At 32.6% G+C, this 14,280-nt stretch overlaps 1 protein-coding gene across 6 annotated transcripts in view; it reads right to left on the bottom strand.

Annotated features, from left to right (window-relative positions):
- PATJ (PATJ crumbs cell polarity complex component) overlaps positions 1–14,280 on the bottom strand; it is a 287,089-nt gene that overhangs the window by 265,235 nt on the left and 7,574 nt on the right. For all 6 annotated transcript variants that reach the window (XM_039887878.1, XM_039887926.1, XM_039887916.1 and 3 more), the window contains exons 4-7: positions 12,399–12,593; positions 10,984–11,123; positions 6,463–6,658; positions 4,437–4,565 (exon numbers count right to left, since the gene is read on the bottom strand). In XM_039887878.1, the coding sequence (XP_039743812.1) occupies positions 4,437–4,565; positions 6,463–6,658; positions 10,984–11,123; positions 12,399–12,593 (660 nt within the window). The remainder of the gene's footprint in view (positions 1–4,436; positions 4,566–6,462; positions 6,659–10,983; positions 11,124–12,398; positions 12,594–14,280) is intronic.

Raw genomic sequence — 14,280 nt, 5'->3', positions numbered from 1 at the left:
ACTCAATACTCTTTGTAAAATCCTTAGCCAAAATGCTTTACTTATAGCAAAGCAAGTCCTCAAATGCCTCTTTAGGCTGCAGTGACTTAGTTAAGTGTTCTCTGCCACATTCCCTGAACTCTACTCCATTTTTTAACTACATATTGACTTATCTGTACATAAAAGGAACTTAAAGGGGCTATTTTACAAAACCCTTTTAAATCAGAAATACTGACTTCCCTAACTTTCTATTATACAGTTTTATATTTTTTGAAGAAAGTAATAATAATTAACCCCTTTAGCAGAATGTAGGTATAACTTATGATCAATTTGATCACATCTGAACGAATGACCTAAGACATTCATTTTCCCCTACCATGAAGGTTGCCGTATTCAACAGTGAACATTAATATTCAAAATATGAATAGTTTTTTAATTAAAAGCAATATTCCCTTTACATTTTTTTAAAGCTATGCCCAGGCTACACGAGCAACAACTTATACTTAGCAACAACGCAGAGTCAGTTTAAGAGATTTCATCTGCCATCAGCTGAGATGAGGGGAAGAGAGCCATGAATACTGCTCTGTTATGGTCTCACCATATTCCCTACAGGAAAGAGTCAATAGCTCAGTTCCTCCCAGAGCTAGCTATTGATTCCCTGATGACCAACTCTGGACAGGTGAACGCCAGGGAAAAACAATTAGGATTAACTTTGAATAAACAGGTTTAAGCAGTCAAGCACAGGTTTCAGAGTCGAAAAGATGTGGTCTCTATCTTGACTTTGTCATTTCCTAGTTGTGTAGCCTTGGGCAGTTTCTTAACAGTTTCCATAACTATCATTTGGGAATAAGAATTTATGGCTGTTTCAAGGATTACATGAGAATAATATATATTAGGCAGATAACAATGTCTGGCATAAACACTTGCTTCTCCATTATGACTCTGACATCCCTACCTCTCTTTAATAACCTGAAATAGTGACAATCCCTGCCAGTAAGGGTGAAAATCAGACTTAGGCTTTTCCCAACAGTACCTCGAAGGAATTTTTTTGGGAAACTCTGCACATCATATTCTCCTTGTGAAAATTCAAATGCATATTAGGATATTAAAAGCTCACAAAATTCTTACAGTAAAGAAGCCTATTTGATTTTGGTTAACTAGGGGTTTTCTAAATTTATTTGACCCTTTGTTTTTCAGAATAACTACTCCACTTTGCATCTTGAAAAATGCTACTTCAGCAACCAAGCCTATTAAAATTGCTGGTGTTAGGGGAAAAGATATCACGATACTCCAATCTTCCCTTTCCTGGTTACAAAAAAAAATTCAAAAAACCCTTAAATATTATTATTTGCTTTGTGCCACAGATGTGCTTTTGAAGACCCATAAAAAATGACCATTCTCAACCTTTTTGGTCTCAGAACCCCTTTATACTCTTAAAATTACTGATGGATATATTCATTACTTTTACTACAATGATAGATGATCTGATGGTTAAAATTTTATTTGTACCTTGGCTAGGCTAGGGTGCTGAGCTATTTGGTCAAACACTAGATGTTACTGTGAAGGTATCTGTAGATATGATTAACATCTACAATCACTTGACTTTTAAGCAAAGGACATTACCCTCGATAATGTGGGTGGGCTTCAACTAACCAGTTAAAGACTTTAAAAACAAAAACTGAGACTTCCTCTGAAAACTGAGAAGGAATTCTGCCTTAAGACTATAACAGAAATCTTGCCAATCTGTTGTACAAATTTCAGGTTCAGACTGAAACATCAACTCTTATTCAGGTCCAGCCTGCTGGACTGCCTTACAGATTTCAGACTTGCCAGTATACATATGTCAAAATTTATTAAATTGTATATTTTATTTTTATACCAATTATACCTCAAAAATTACTCAGAATCTCAAAAAGCTTTTATGTGCTTCTTTTTTGATGTTTGCTGATATCCACTGAATTAGAAATAAAATTGAGAAATGTTTAAAATATTAAATATATGGATATATAACAAGTATTTACATACGTCGATTTACATGTTTTTTGTTTTAAAAAAGCTATATTTTCTAAAACAAAAAAAAATGGTGAGAATAGTGGTATTTTAAATACTTTTGCAAATCTCTTTAATGTCTGCCTTAAAAGAAGACAGCTGGATTTTCCTACCTGCCTCAGCATTCAGTATGTTGCAGCATGTTGTTCTGGTTGAAATATATAAAAAAAAATCTGGCTTCAATCAGACTTACAGTTGGAAAATGAAAGAAAATGAGCCTTTTCAGCCCATTATTCTTTGATAACACTCCAAAACTTGACAAGTAGTGGTTTTCTAAAAAGCAGCTGCAGTGTGCAATCTCAAACTAAATCAATAAGCTTTCAGATACTGTTTCATTAAAATCCACTGATCTACTTGAATTTTTAATAGATCCTTTACCTATATGTTATCTTATCATATCACAATCATATTGGTCTTCAGAAAATATTGATTCACAGAACTATGCAGATCTTCCAAATACATATTTATTTCCTTATATAAAATAAATATTAATATCACCAATGATCGAATCAGAAAAGTCCTTAAATATTAAAAAATTTTAAGCTCATGGTAAATCACGAATTTTCCAAAATCCTAATTTTTGCTTTAAATTTCAAATTTTATCTTCACCAATAAATGCTATCAGTTGTTTTCCTTGAAATAACAGGCTCATTTAATTCATTTTTAAGAAAATGTCTGCCAAATACCCAAGTCTGAATAATGAATAACTTTTTGAAAGTTATTCTTTCAAAAATAAACATGTTATTCCAGATTGGTGGTCTCCAGAGACAGGGGTTGGGGGTGGGTGAAATGGGTGAAGGGGGTCAGAAGATACAAATTTCCAACTATAAAATAAATATGTCTCGGGAATGTAATGTACAGCATGGTGACAACAGTTAACAATATTGTATTGTATATGTGAAAGTTGCTAAGAGAGTAAATCTTAAAGGTTCTCATCATAAGAAAAATTTATAACCGTGTGGTAATAGTTGTTAACTATATATTGTGGTATCATTTCTCAACATATACAAATATCGAATTACTATTTTGTACACCTGAAACTTAAATGGTATTTGTCAAATATATCTCAAAAAAAATTTTTTTAATAAGAGCGAAAATTAAAATTGTTAAAATTGAAAGTCTGTTCCATATAAAAAAGTAGTCAGTTTGTCTCACAAATGTTTTTCCTCAAGACAACCATCATACTTGAGTATATGACAAAAGTGCTGTATGGTACATCCCTTTTTGTCATACAATATTAAAAAGACATGTACTTAAAAGTCAAAATTTACTAAAATTAATTAGTAATTCTTACTGTATACTCTCTTAAGTGAAGCTGGCATTTTTTTTTTCTTTTTTATTGCAAGTATATATGGCAGAGAAGAATGCAATGACTACCGGCAGAGTTTAATGCGATTGCCCTTTTTCACACTAAGGCACCGGTAGTTTTAGTCTACCAGTGATTCTGCATCATCAGCGCAAATATCAACATGATGAAAAGACTGACAACATCTTAGTGTTATTATAAAAGTTGCTTTGATCTTATAGACTCTCCCCTAAAGAGACTTAGACCCCTCAGAGGCCTATAGACAAAACTCTGAAAGCCTTTGCTCTAAATAAATACACTTAGATGCTGGAAGGATAATAGGACTATTAGTAGCTCCACAATTGGTATAAAGTAGAGCAATCTTGATTAGAAATGAGGAGCTAACAGAATTGCCTCAAAACTGCATATGCACAGCAAATTCATTTTTACTTATATATGTTTATTAGAAGGGATAAATGTATATATAACTAGACATTAATCAGTGAAATTTTTGTATTATTCTGATTATCTTGGACATTCTAGATAATATGGGCTCATTAAGTGGCTACACAACCAAATTTCTAAACCAATTCAAAAAATTAAATGTAATATTTAATATCTTCCTCAATGTAAAACTAAGCAAAAACAGTTGATAAGTTTTTAAATGAGCCACTTTCAGTTTAAACACTGCTAATGAAATCTAATTATTTGACTTATAATGCTAGAAATTTTTAATTCAAGTGAAATTTACCATATTGGGACAATTGTTTATAATCACTGTACCTTCTGATTTTAACATTTAGGTCCTTCAAAGAGACATTGGGAAAGAATAATACAGATATTCAAAAATGCAATACCCATTAATGGCTCTTTTTAATAAAAGATACTGTCCTCTTATGGAATCAAGAAAACCGTCGATCACAGGCAAAAAAAAAAATGTTGATTTAGGTACTTTAAAATGAAGCAGAGCAAATGTATATTAACACTTATGGGAAAAAAACATTTTTAGCTATATTTAAATTCTGGCTATGGAATCATATATCCTAGTAAGCCACGTTATAAAATTATATTTCAAGTCAATTTAAATTATATAAAATCGAAATAAAAACAAAGGTTAACTTACTCGATCTGCTAATCCTCCAGGAACTATAGTTCTCACAATCACACCACTTGATTTTCCTCCAACTATTCCAAAACCTAATCCAGAGCCATCATTAATGAGCTCAACATCTTCAATATGGCCCCAACGAACCTACAAATTAAAGGCAAGAGCCAAAGTGTTAATAAAACACAGATTCTTAGCTTCCCAATACAATAATTACACAACAAACTGAAAATTCATACAATTAAGATGACTTTTAGAGGCTAAGAAATATGTAAAGGTGATCATATGATTCCTGACCTTAAGAATTTTATAATCCAGTAGATAAATAAAATATGAGACAGCATATTGGATTATAAGACACTGTAGCTCTAAGAGGACAGAAACATATCTCATTCCCCAGTGTATGCCCAATATCTAGCACAGTGCTCAGCACATACGAGGAACCAATAAATGTGTTTATCTGAACAGAAAGAGAATCACAAATATTATAAAGACTGTGGGGAGAGGGTGCAGACAAGTCAAATTCAATCTAGAATTATGGAAAGCTTCAGGGAAAAGGTGGCATTTTAATTGCACTACAGAGGAAAAAATACATTCAAAGGGAAATGTAAGAGCAGAGCTGGGCTTGGATAAGCGAGTGGGAACTATGGAACGTTTTAGAAGAGGGAATGACAGGAACAAAGCATGGTTTAAGAAGATTAATCTGGCAGCAATGTAAAGTATGAAATGGTGAGATGGACATGAAGCAACGAGACTCATTTAGGAGACTCTTATGTGGGAGAGGAAAGGCAGACCCAACTAAAGATATTAGCAATAGGATTAGACAAATCAGACTAAGAGATATGATGTTCTTCCTCTAACTAGCAGGCTTTCATCAGAAATATGCATTAAATTCACATAATCCAACTTTAAAAGAAAATTCTCTTAAGATCATTAGGGCATACTTATTAGTTTTTCTATTGTACTAAACTGGAAAGTTACTATGCAATGTTAAAGTAACCAGGAATATGGAGAATATTTAATAAATTCATGTCTGAAACAATAGTATCTGGGAAGCAAAATATTTTATAAAATATGCTTGAATTAACATCAGCTAATATTCATAAAGTATTTACTTTGCATCAGGCACTGTGCTTAGCTCTTCACACGTATTCTCATTTAATCATCCCAACACCTTTGTGAAGTAGATGTTATTATTAGTTCCAAGTAACAGATGAAGAAACCCAGGTATGGAGAAGTCAAGAAATCTGCCCAGTATGACATAGCCAGGAAGTGGAGAACTGGATTTGAACCCACTTTAATCTGACTCCAGAGCCCTTGTTCTTAACCACTGTGATAAGCAATTTCCCACTTTGTTCATTCTATTTATTATGTAAATCGTGCTGTATATATAATAATTTGTATTGTGACCTTGTACTGTACCTGGTCTAATTTTTCTTTTGTCCCAATGAATGAAAATTAAATAAATCAGTTAGCACTTAGTGTTATAAGAAAATAAGATTTATTAGCTTGCATTCTGAAGATGCGGGCCAAAATTCGTAAAATGTTATCAAGCAAGTTTAAAGATTCCTAAAAGAGACATATACTTTTATTCTTTTGAACTGTTACACATATATTCTTGCATGAAAAAAGAAAAAGTTCTATAATTTACAGTATCAATAACCTAGTCATAAACATCCAATATAATTTATAAAAATAATGTTTTTGAAATAAATAACACAATCCTAAGATACTCAGTAATAACTCCTAATAAAAACTCTCAGCTTAATAAATGAACTGGCTATATTATCAAGGAGCACAAGACTCTTTCATCACCAAATATATTATGCCCAATACTACAATTTGCCCTCTATATTAAAACATAATCTTAAATAAGGAAAATCACAGGACATAGAAAAATAACCCTCCACGTACTATATTCTTTAATATGCTAATGCTTCATTGTAGATATAATCATCTTTTTTAAAGTAAAAGTCAAAAGACACCTTCTAAATGTCTTTAAACCAATGGCAAAATTCAGTATTTTTCTAAATTTGCAACTCACTGTTTCAGGCAGAATTGTGTCATTTAGGCTGGTAGAAGCATTGCTTTTTGTGTGGACTGGTTCCCTGGCCACAACCAGACTCAAAGATCCAGTGGTTTGTTGTAGTAATGCAATTGCTTGCTGATGGGAAATGTTGTGATCCAGTGGTGTGTGATTGATAGCCAGTATCTGGTCATTTTCCTTTAACCTTTGGTCTCTTGGTGAAATAAAAGAAAATTTTGTTTTAAGTAACATAATAGCTTAATCTTAAAAAATCTATTATTCAAGTTAAACATTTTATTTTTTATGGTACTGCTTCTCTTAGTACATTTGTTCAAATAATTATTTAATTATATAACAGAGCTCTTTAGAGTGCTTTTCATCAAAGCATTTATTAGCTAATTAACCAACTAAGTAATGAGTCTCTAAACACACACACACACACACACACACACACACACGTTTTAAAAGCCATTTGGCTAGAAAATTAAGCAAAAACAATGTATAGGGCCCCATTGTCAAGGTTTTACAAGTATGGACATTGCCCCTATTAACTGCATGAACCCTGTATTCCTGAACCCCTTCAAATCTGACTTTAACACATACCACACCCTAGTAATTATATTCTCAAATTCACCAGTAGTCTCTTCTCCAGCAGATTCACCGTCTCCATTGTACTTCACTAAAATGTCAACAGAGGCCAAACCTTCCTTGAAAATCTAGATTACTTTCCAAATCTGTATCTGAGCCCTTCTCTCTCCTCTAAGCACCAATCTCCCAACTGCTAACCAAAGTAAAAAGGGCTATTTTTAAAAGAAATTAGCAAAATCTCTTTTTTTAAAAAAGCACTTATTATAGTCAGTATTTACTGAGCATTAATCATGAGCCAGGTACTATGCTAAACACTTTACATATATTCTCTCATCTAATCCTCACAATCACCTTTTAAAGTACTTAAATTTTACAAGCCAGAAACTGAAGCCTGGACAAGCTTAGCATCTTATCTAAGTTGTCTAACTCTGAAGCATTCTCTTTAACTTTTTAAGTTAAAGTGCATTCTAAGGATATCCTAGAATTTACTTTCCTGGTTTACAGTATTTTACTTTATTATCTCCCAACCACCGCTTCTCTTCCTTTCTCCATTATCAAAGTTTCTTTATCCTTCTTTATCTCTCTTGAATCTACCCATCTCCACCTTTCATTCCCAATGTCAATCCTCCAGTTGAGATCTTCAGCTAATACCTAAAACCTAACTTGCGAAATTTCTCCAGGTTTATCTTTTTAGGCTATCTTGCGCTGGTATTTGCCAACTCAAAAGTGTATAATGATTATCTCTGTGTTTACTGACCAATAAAGAGAGAGCCAAAAACAAACAAACAAACAAAAAAAAACACCAAACCTCTTGTCATGATTATATCATAAAAGAACATTTTTAACCTTCAAACTACAAAATTTCCCTGGGAAGGGATTTACCTCAGAACAGGGAATTCTAATTCATAAATCTGAATTCTGAAAATTCCATTATATTGCCCTTATTTTTCTCAGGTCACATCAGATTCAGAAAAACTTTGTCAGGGACTGGAATTTGATAACTTCTGACATCTCGGACATAGGGCAAAACTTGGCTGGTATTCAAAGTCTTCTTTGTTTGGCCCCAAAGTATCCTTCCAACTTGGCTTCCTTCCTTTTCCAATTATTCTGATCTACTCTTTCCCTCTCAAACATGTCTGGAATTTCTTGCTCCTGTATAAATGGTTTCCTCCATCTTTAATGCCCTTCCACTCTGCTCAGCCCATTCAATCCCCGCTCCACAATCCAGCTGAATGTGTGCGTCTCCCTCCTCCTTTTTCGCTCCCTTTCCTCCTTCCCTCTCCCTCTCATACTTCATTATCATGGTGCTCTGAACCCCTCCTTTATCACTCACTGAATATTCATTTTTACGAGGTATGCTGTCAACACAGCTAACTAAATCAATCCTTCTCTAATATACTTTAAGTTTTCTGAGGACAGGGACTGATACGTCTTTGATACTCCTTTGGAACCAACAAGTTGGATATTTTGATTTTTGATGACAAAAATGTGAGTGGTTCTCACAAAAGATCACATACTTTTCAAAATGTTGCTTATACATCCTTTTAGTAATAGGAAAGGCTTATATTAAGAAATAATAATAATACATAAAATTACATGTTCGCTATGACTTTGTCTTTATAAAGAAAAAAAATTCCAATGTTTTTCCTAGTTGTCTGAGGGTAGTCAAAGTCCAAGAGGTTTTTTGGGGGGGAGGGGAATTATTGCATTTCTATATTTTATATTTTCCAATTACATGCATGTATTTGCTTTCATAATGATTTTCATAATTTTAAAATTGATATTTTCTTGAGAACATTGCCCGTGAACAATGTCTTCTTTTCTCTGACTTCTTCACAGCTTGTTAACTAAAGGAAATTTCTTAATTAATCCCAAATGAATGAGTTACTCTTGAATTTTTTCAACCCTGATGTAACTCATACTACATAAACTGGTCTTTAATTTACTCAATGCTCAGATTTTCTATTTTCTGAAAATCAATCTATTTTAATCTACCTTTCCCCTTACTCAATAGACTTTCAGGACACCTCGTTTCTTTTCATTTAATATCTGTTCAGGGAATATAAACTCAACCCAAGGATTGACAAGCTGCAAAGGAGAAGTCTCCTGGAAACTACGATTTTGATACATTCTAAAAAGCTGAAAAAATTAGTTTTACTATTATTTATAATTAACTCTCCGTACCATTCTCTCTCTCCCTCCTTCTCTCTCCCTCTCTCTATGTATATACACACTCATGCGTGTGCACACACATACACATATCAGTGTATGTGTGTATGTATGTATTTATAACTGAATTCACACTTTCCATTCAAAGGGAGACGAGTTCTTGCCTCTCCATTGCAAATAATGGATTTCCATGACTTTGAGAACCAACAAGTCTTAGGAAAGCTCCTAAAATAACACAGTTCTATGTGCAAAGTCCTGAAAAGAAAGGAAGAAATGATCATAAAGACCATTTAACATGATCTAAAGGTTCTGCATGGCTGGCCCCTGTCTCCAGCCCATTCTTGAACTGTCTTGCACTAAGCTCCCACACCAGATAAATACCAGCCACACTTGAAGGATATGAGCTGTGTTCTACTTCTTTATAGGGCTACTGATCAAGAGAGTCTCTTCATCCCTCCCTGACACCTTCTGCTCTCAGCAGACCCCACTGTCAAATATCCAACTCCTCTTTTTGGAAGCATTCACCTCAATTTGTAATTACAGACTATTAGTACAATGTAAGTGAGACATAAGGATTCACACAAAAAGGTTGTATAACATTAAAAATACACTAAAAACTAGTGAAATGTACATTTTAAAATGGTAACATTTGTATTATGTGAATTATATTTCAATAATAAGATAATAATAAGATGTTTTACAAGTTGAGTCAAAGTTAACTAGTCTTTTCATCAAGGGGCTTTATAACCTTAAGTAAGCTAATATAAGTGACCCTAAGTCCAAGTTGACTCTGGATTATCTAGTTTTGCTAGATTGTCCTAGTTTATACCTGTTGTCTCAGTGTCATTATTAATAGCCCACCCTCTCACTTCCAAAACTATCTCAACTTGGACAATAAATTATGATTACCCTAACTATGTATGCCCAATCTCCAAGAAAGGGATAGAGTTTCTCTAAGATATCTGACCATTGCTATGGTTTCTCAGAATGTATTTGAGGAAATGCTGCATTAGATGGCAGAATAAAGATGCAAAGTCATGGAAATGCCATTATTTCTGAATTTGCAGTTGGGAAGACTAGAATTGATCCCCTAAGAATATGAATTCAAAATACATTATCGACTAAGAATCTTTTTATAATAATATTGCTACTGTTGTTTTATTATAACAGATAGTAGTAGTGTAATGAATACTGTGCTTGTTAAATAAATAAAGTGAAAACCTGAAATCAAATGCACATATCCCTTAAAAAAATAAAACAAAGTCACAAGTGCAAAAGGGGGGGGGATCAAATAATCTTGAGGGCTTTAAACTGATAGTAAGTGAAATAATACTGTGATATGACTACCAAAAGTGTTATAATCTTAAATTTAATAAACAACATAGTGTGCAGAATGCAAATTTCAATATTCCCATCTTACTGACCAGACCTTAGCTAAACTAACATGTTCAATAGTGAGAGTGTGGTGGAATAGAAAGAGCACTAGCTTTGCAGTCAGTCTTGAATCACATCATGGATCCAGCATTAATAGCTCTGTGACTATTGGTAAACCACTTGAACCTCTCTCAAACTTAGCTTTCTCATCTATGATACTAGTAATTAGATGGCTGCCACCAGTATCGGTGAGACTATCTGGAAAACGCCTGACAAATGCATAGGAGAAGGAAAGTGTTAGCTGGTTTTGTTACTGTGTTTATTACCAGTTTCTAATTATCTTTATAATAATGTTGACAGGACTGTCAGAAAGATATTAGCAGAATGAAAACTGAACATCTTTCTCACCTGTCCGCTATACTCCCTGGCTGTACTTCCTTTACGAAGATATCAACTTCTCCCAGATTCTGACTTCTAAGAGCCACCACACTGAATCCAAGGCCTCCAGCTGAAGGCCTTTCTATATCTATATATTCAATTTGCCGGCCCTGAAAAAGGGAGATTAAAAAAAAAGTTGATGAAATACATTTAACCAACATACCCTTTCCAAAGAACTTAAATTACTATTTTGTGAATAGCACAAAAACAGCTTCTTTTACGTCATCTCTATAAAACCAAATAAACTCAGGATTTCAGTAATAAATTGCTTCTGGAAATCCTCTCACTTGATTATTTTCAGTAGACTATAAAAGAGAATATGCAGTATTCTGCAACCTTAGGCAATAGAAGAGGTATTTTCACACTTCATTCACATTATGAGATGAATTTCAAGCTGGATAAAAATTCCAATGTCTTTTCCCACAGTAACTTCTAACTTACTTTTTACACTGAATTTCTCTAGATTCTCTTGATGCAAAATATATTTTTAAATGGGAAAGCAAATTAGCTATATAAAAAATATACTAGTGTTTAGCCTAAGTCAGAACCAGCTGCATTTTTTATTGTTTTTAATTCTATTGTGAGGAATATTCTATTTTAATAGATTAATACAAAAGATTATGGAAAGGCCATCATACAAATGGGTTCTACCTGTGACAAATATTTTATTGCTTTAGTTAATAATTACATTTATAACATGAGAATTCATAAATGTAATCAATTTGCAAAAGCATTACATAAAATTAGGAGCCAAATTAAGAGGACAGAACTATAAAGTCAAAAAAAAAAAATTAGGTATAGAATATTATTTAACTATCATAACTTAAACAGATTCTTTATAACTTTCAAACTCAAGCTTCATTTTTTAAGACATTTATTAGAAGATGAAGTGAAAAACACAAAACATCCTAAAATTCAATTGTCTATTATTTAATTTTTAATAGGTATTAGGGGTTACTCTTTAAAATATTTCCCTAGATTTTCCAAATTATATTAGTTCTAACTTCCATTAATTCTGTTTTGATATGAAATTAAAAATAGTTTCAAAGGCATCTCATCACCTGTATACATATTAATTTTCCTCCTATGATCAAATCCATAAGAATCACTTTCTTTACAAGTGTAAAGATGTATCAAACTGGAATCATTGTCTAAAAACGCTCTCCACCACACACATGGATATTTTCCTTACATAATTTTAAGCCAAGAAATCTTCAACACATTGATTAGAAAATATTATCAATTCCTACTAACCAAATAAAAACACAAGCAAACAAAACACACTGTAACACATTTTAAGGCAAAAAGAGTGAGTGTAGATTGCTTTTTTAACCTGTAACAGGAAAAATAAAGCTAAATATTCCCATAACAAGATATAACTTTACCTGAGCTTTCTGTTGAATGATTGAGTTAAAGTCTTCATTTCCCGACTTAGGGGTCCAAGGAAATAACCCAGATGCAGTCAAGTTATTAGAGGACCTCTGGGCATTTCCGTTAGTAATGGCACTATCTGTGAACACTAATAAACCTTTCTTAGAAAAATCAAAGTTGGTTGAACAATCTGGAGGTATATGGCTAAGCTGTTGGAGAGAAAAACAAAAGAAAATCATCAGTGGAAACCTATAGAAAAGAAATTATTTCTATTTATAAAATATTATATTTTACTGATCACATGTGTAATATCCATGTTAAATACATACTTGTGAAATAAATAAAGTATGGATACATGAATCTGTGTATTTATAAGGCTATAAATTTTATTTAGTATTACACAAAATATTTAACAGCTTAAAATTTGTTGTTTCCTGCCTTCTACCGCTACCTCAAGTTCATAGCATATATGACAGTTCATTATAATTCACATACAAAGATACATCCAATCATATAAACATGTATGTAAGACACTGAGTCCTTTTCCATTTATTTGTACATTTCCACATGGGAGCCACAAAAGATCCACAGGTAACATATAACAAAAATAACAGTAACAGCGTTTATTAAGTGATTGCTATGAACGGAGTACTATACCAAAACTCTTACATATATTAACTCATTTAATCCTTGCAACAGCCCTATGAGATATTATTATTCCATTTTGTGAACATGAAAACTGAGGCACACAGAAGTTAAGTAACTTGCCCAAGATTAGTAGCAAATGAGTTTCAGAGCCACTTAAATTAGTGGGGGGAAAAAAGATGGGGGAAAATTCCATAATTATGGGGAACAGGAAAAGTGGAATAAAAGCAACACCCAGAACAAATGTCAATAGGACCTTATAGAAAAAGTCAATACCCATAGAAACTCTGAAAACACTCATAGGAAAAAAATCACAGGGATTTTAGAGCTGAATGGATAAAATATGATTATGTACAAAATATTGTTATTATGATGAAGTGGTTAGTTAATTCTCTCTTAGTTCAGTAACAGTGATAGATTTCTAGTGATCTTTCCCAATTTCTATTGTTACCAATAGCATTCATTGTTGTGCTATGAGACTCATTCCATGACTATAGAATGCATAAAGTTAACCTTCAATATGGGAGTGCTAAAATTATGGTATAAATTCTGATTTGGAGAAAGAAATTCACAGAAAGACATATGCAGAATTTAATCTTTAATTAGTTATTTAAAAACCCCTTGCTAAATATTTATGAGCAGGTATTTTGGTTTACAGCAGAAAACATTTTTTCCCAAATTTTGTTCATTTTCATTTGACAATTCTGCTACATTATCAATTACATTTAAAATTCTTCTCAAATTTAATCTATAGGATAGCTACTATTCAAGCTCAGCTTCTAGAATAGATGATTTAAAATCAATTTGCCATCCCTGACCCTAAAACACAGAAACCAAGAGGACAGTTAAAACTATTAATTTACATCGCTCTAAGTAGAGATGCTATGTGTCTTATAATTCAACAACCATGTATTTAGAGCCTGGAAGAGTCCAGGTACTATGCTATATGTAGTGGAGGAAACACAGGTAAATATTTAATTACCAGGTACACTGTTTCTAAGGACTTTCTAATCAGAATATCTGTGGCATGTGTAGTTATTTGATAAATATTTGATAATTATTGAGGTATAAATAACGGCTACAAGGGCATGATCATTTCTTGCTAGAAAAAAAGACCGTGAAAAAAATATATTTAAGTTAAACACTATTTTAAATTTTGAAGAAAATGTAACAATTCTCAAAGCATCTGATCTTTACATATTTAAATAAATATAAAAAACCATATCCAAAGCCAAACACAAATTTATTATA

This window comes from Pteropus medius, unplaced genomic scaffold (genome assembly GCF_902729225.1).
Source record: "Pteropus medius unplaced genomic scaffold, Ma_sr-lr_union100, whole genome shotgun sequence".
NCBI lineage: Eukaryota > Metazoa > Chordata > Mammalia > Chiroptera > Pteropodidae > Pteropus > Pteropus medius.
The sequence above is the reverse complement of the archived record's forward strand: the minus strand, read 5'-3'. Positions and strand labels throughout refer to the sequence as shown.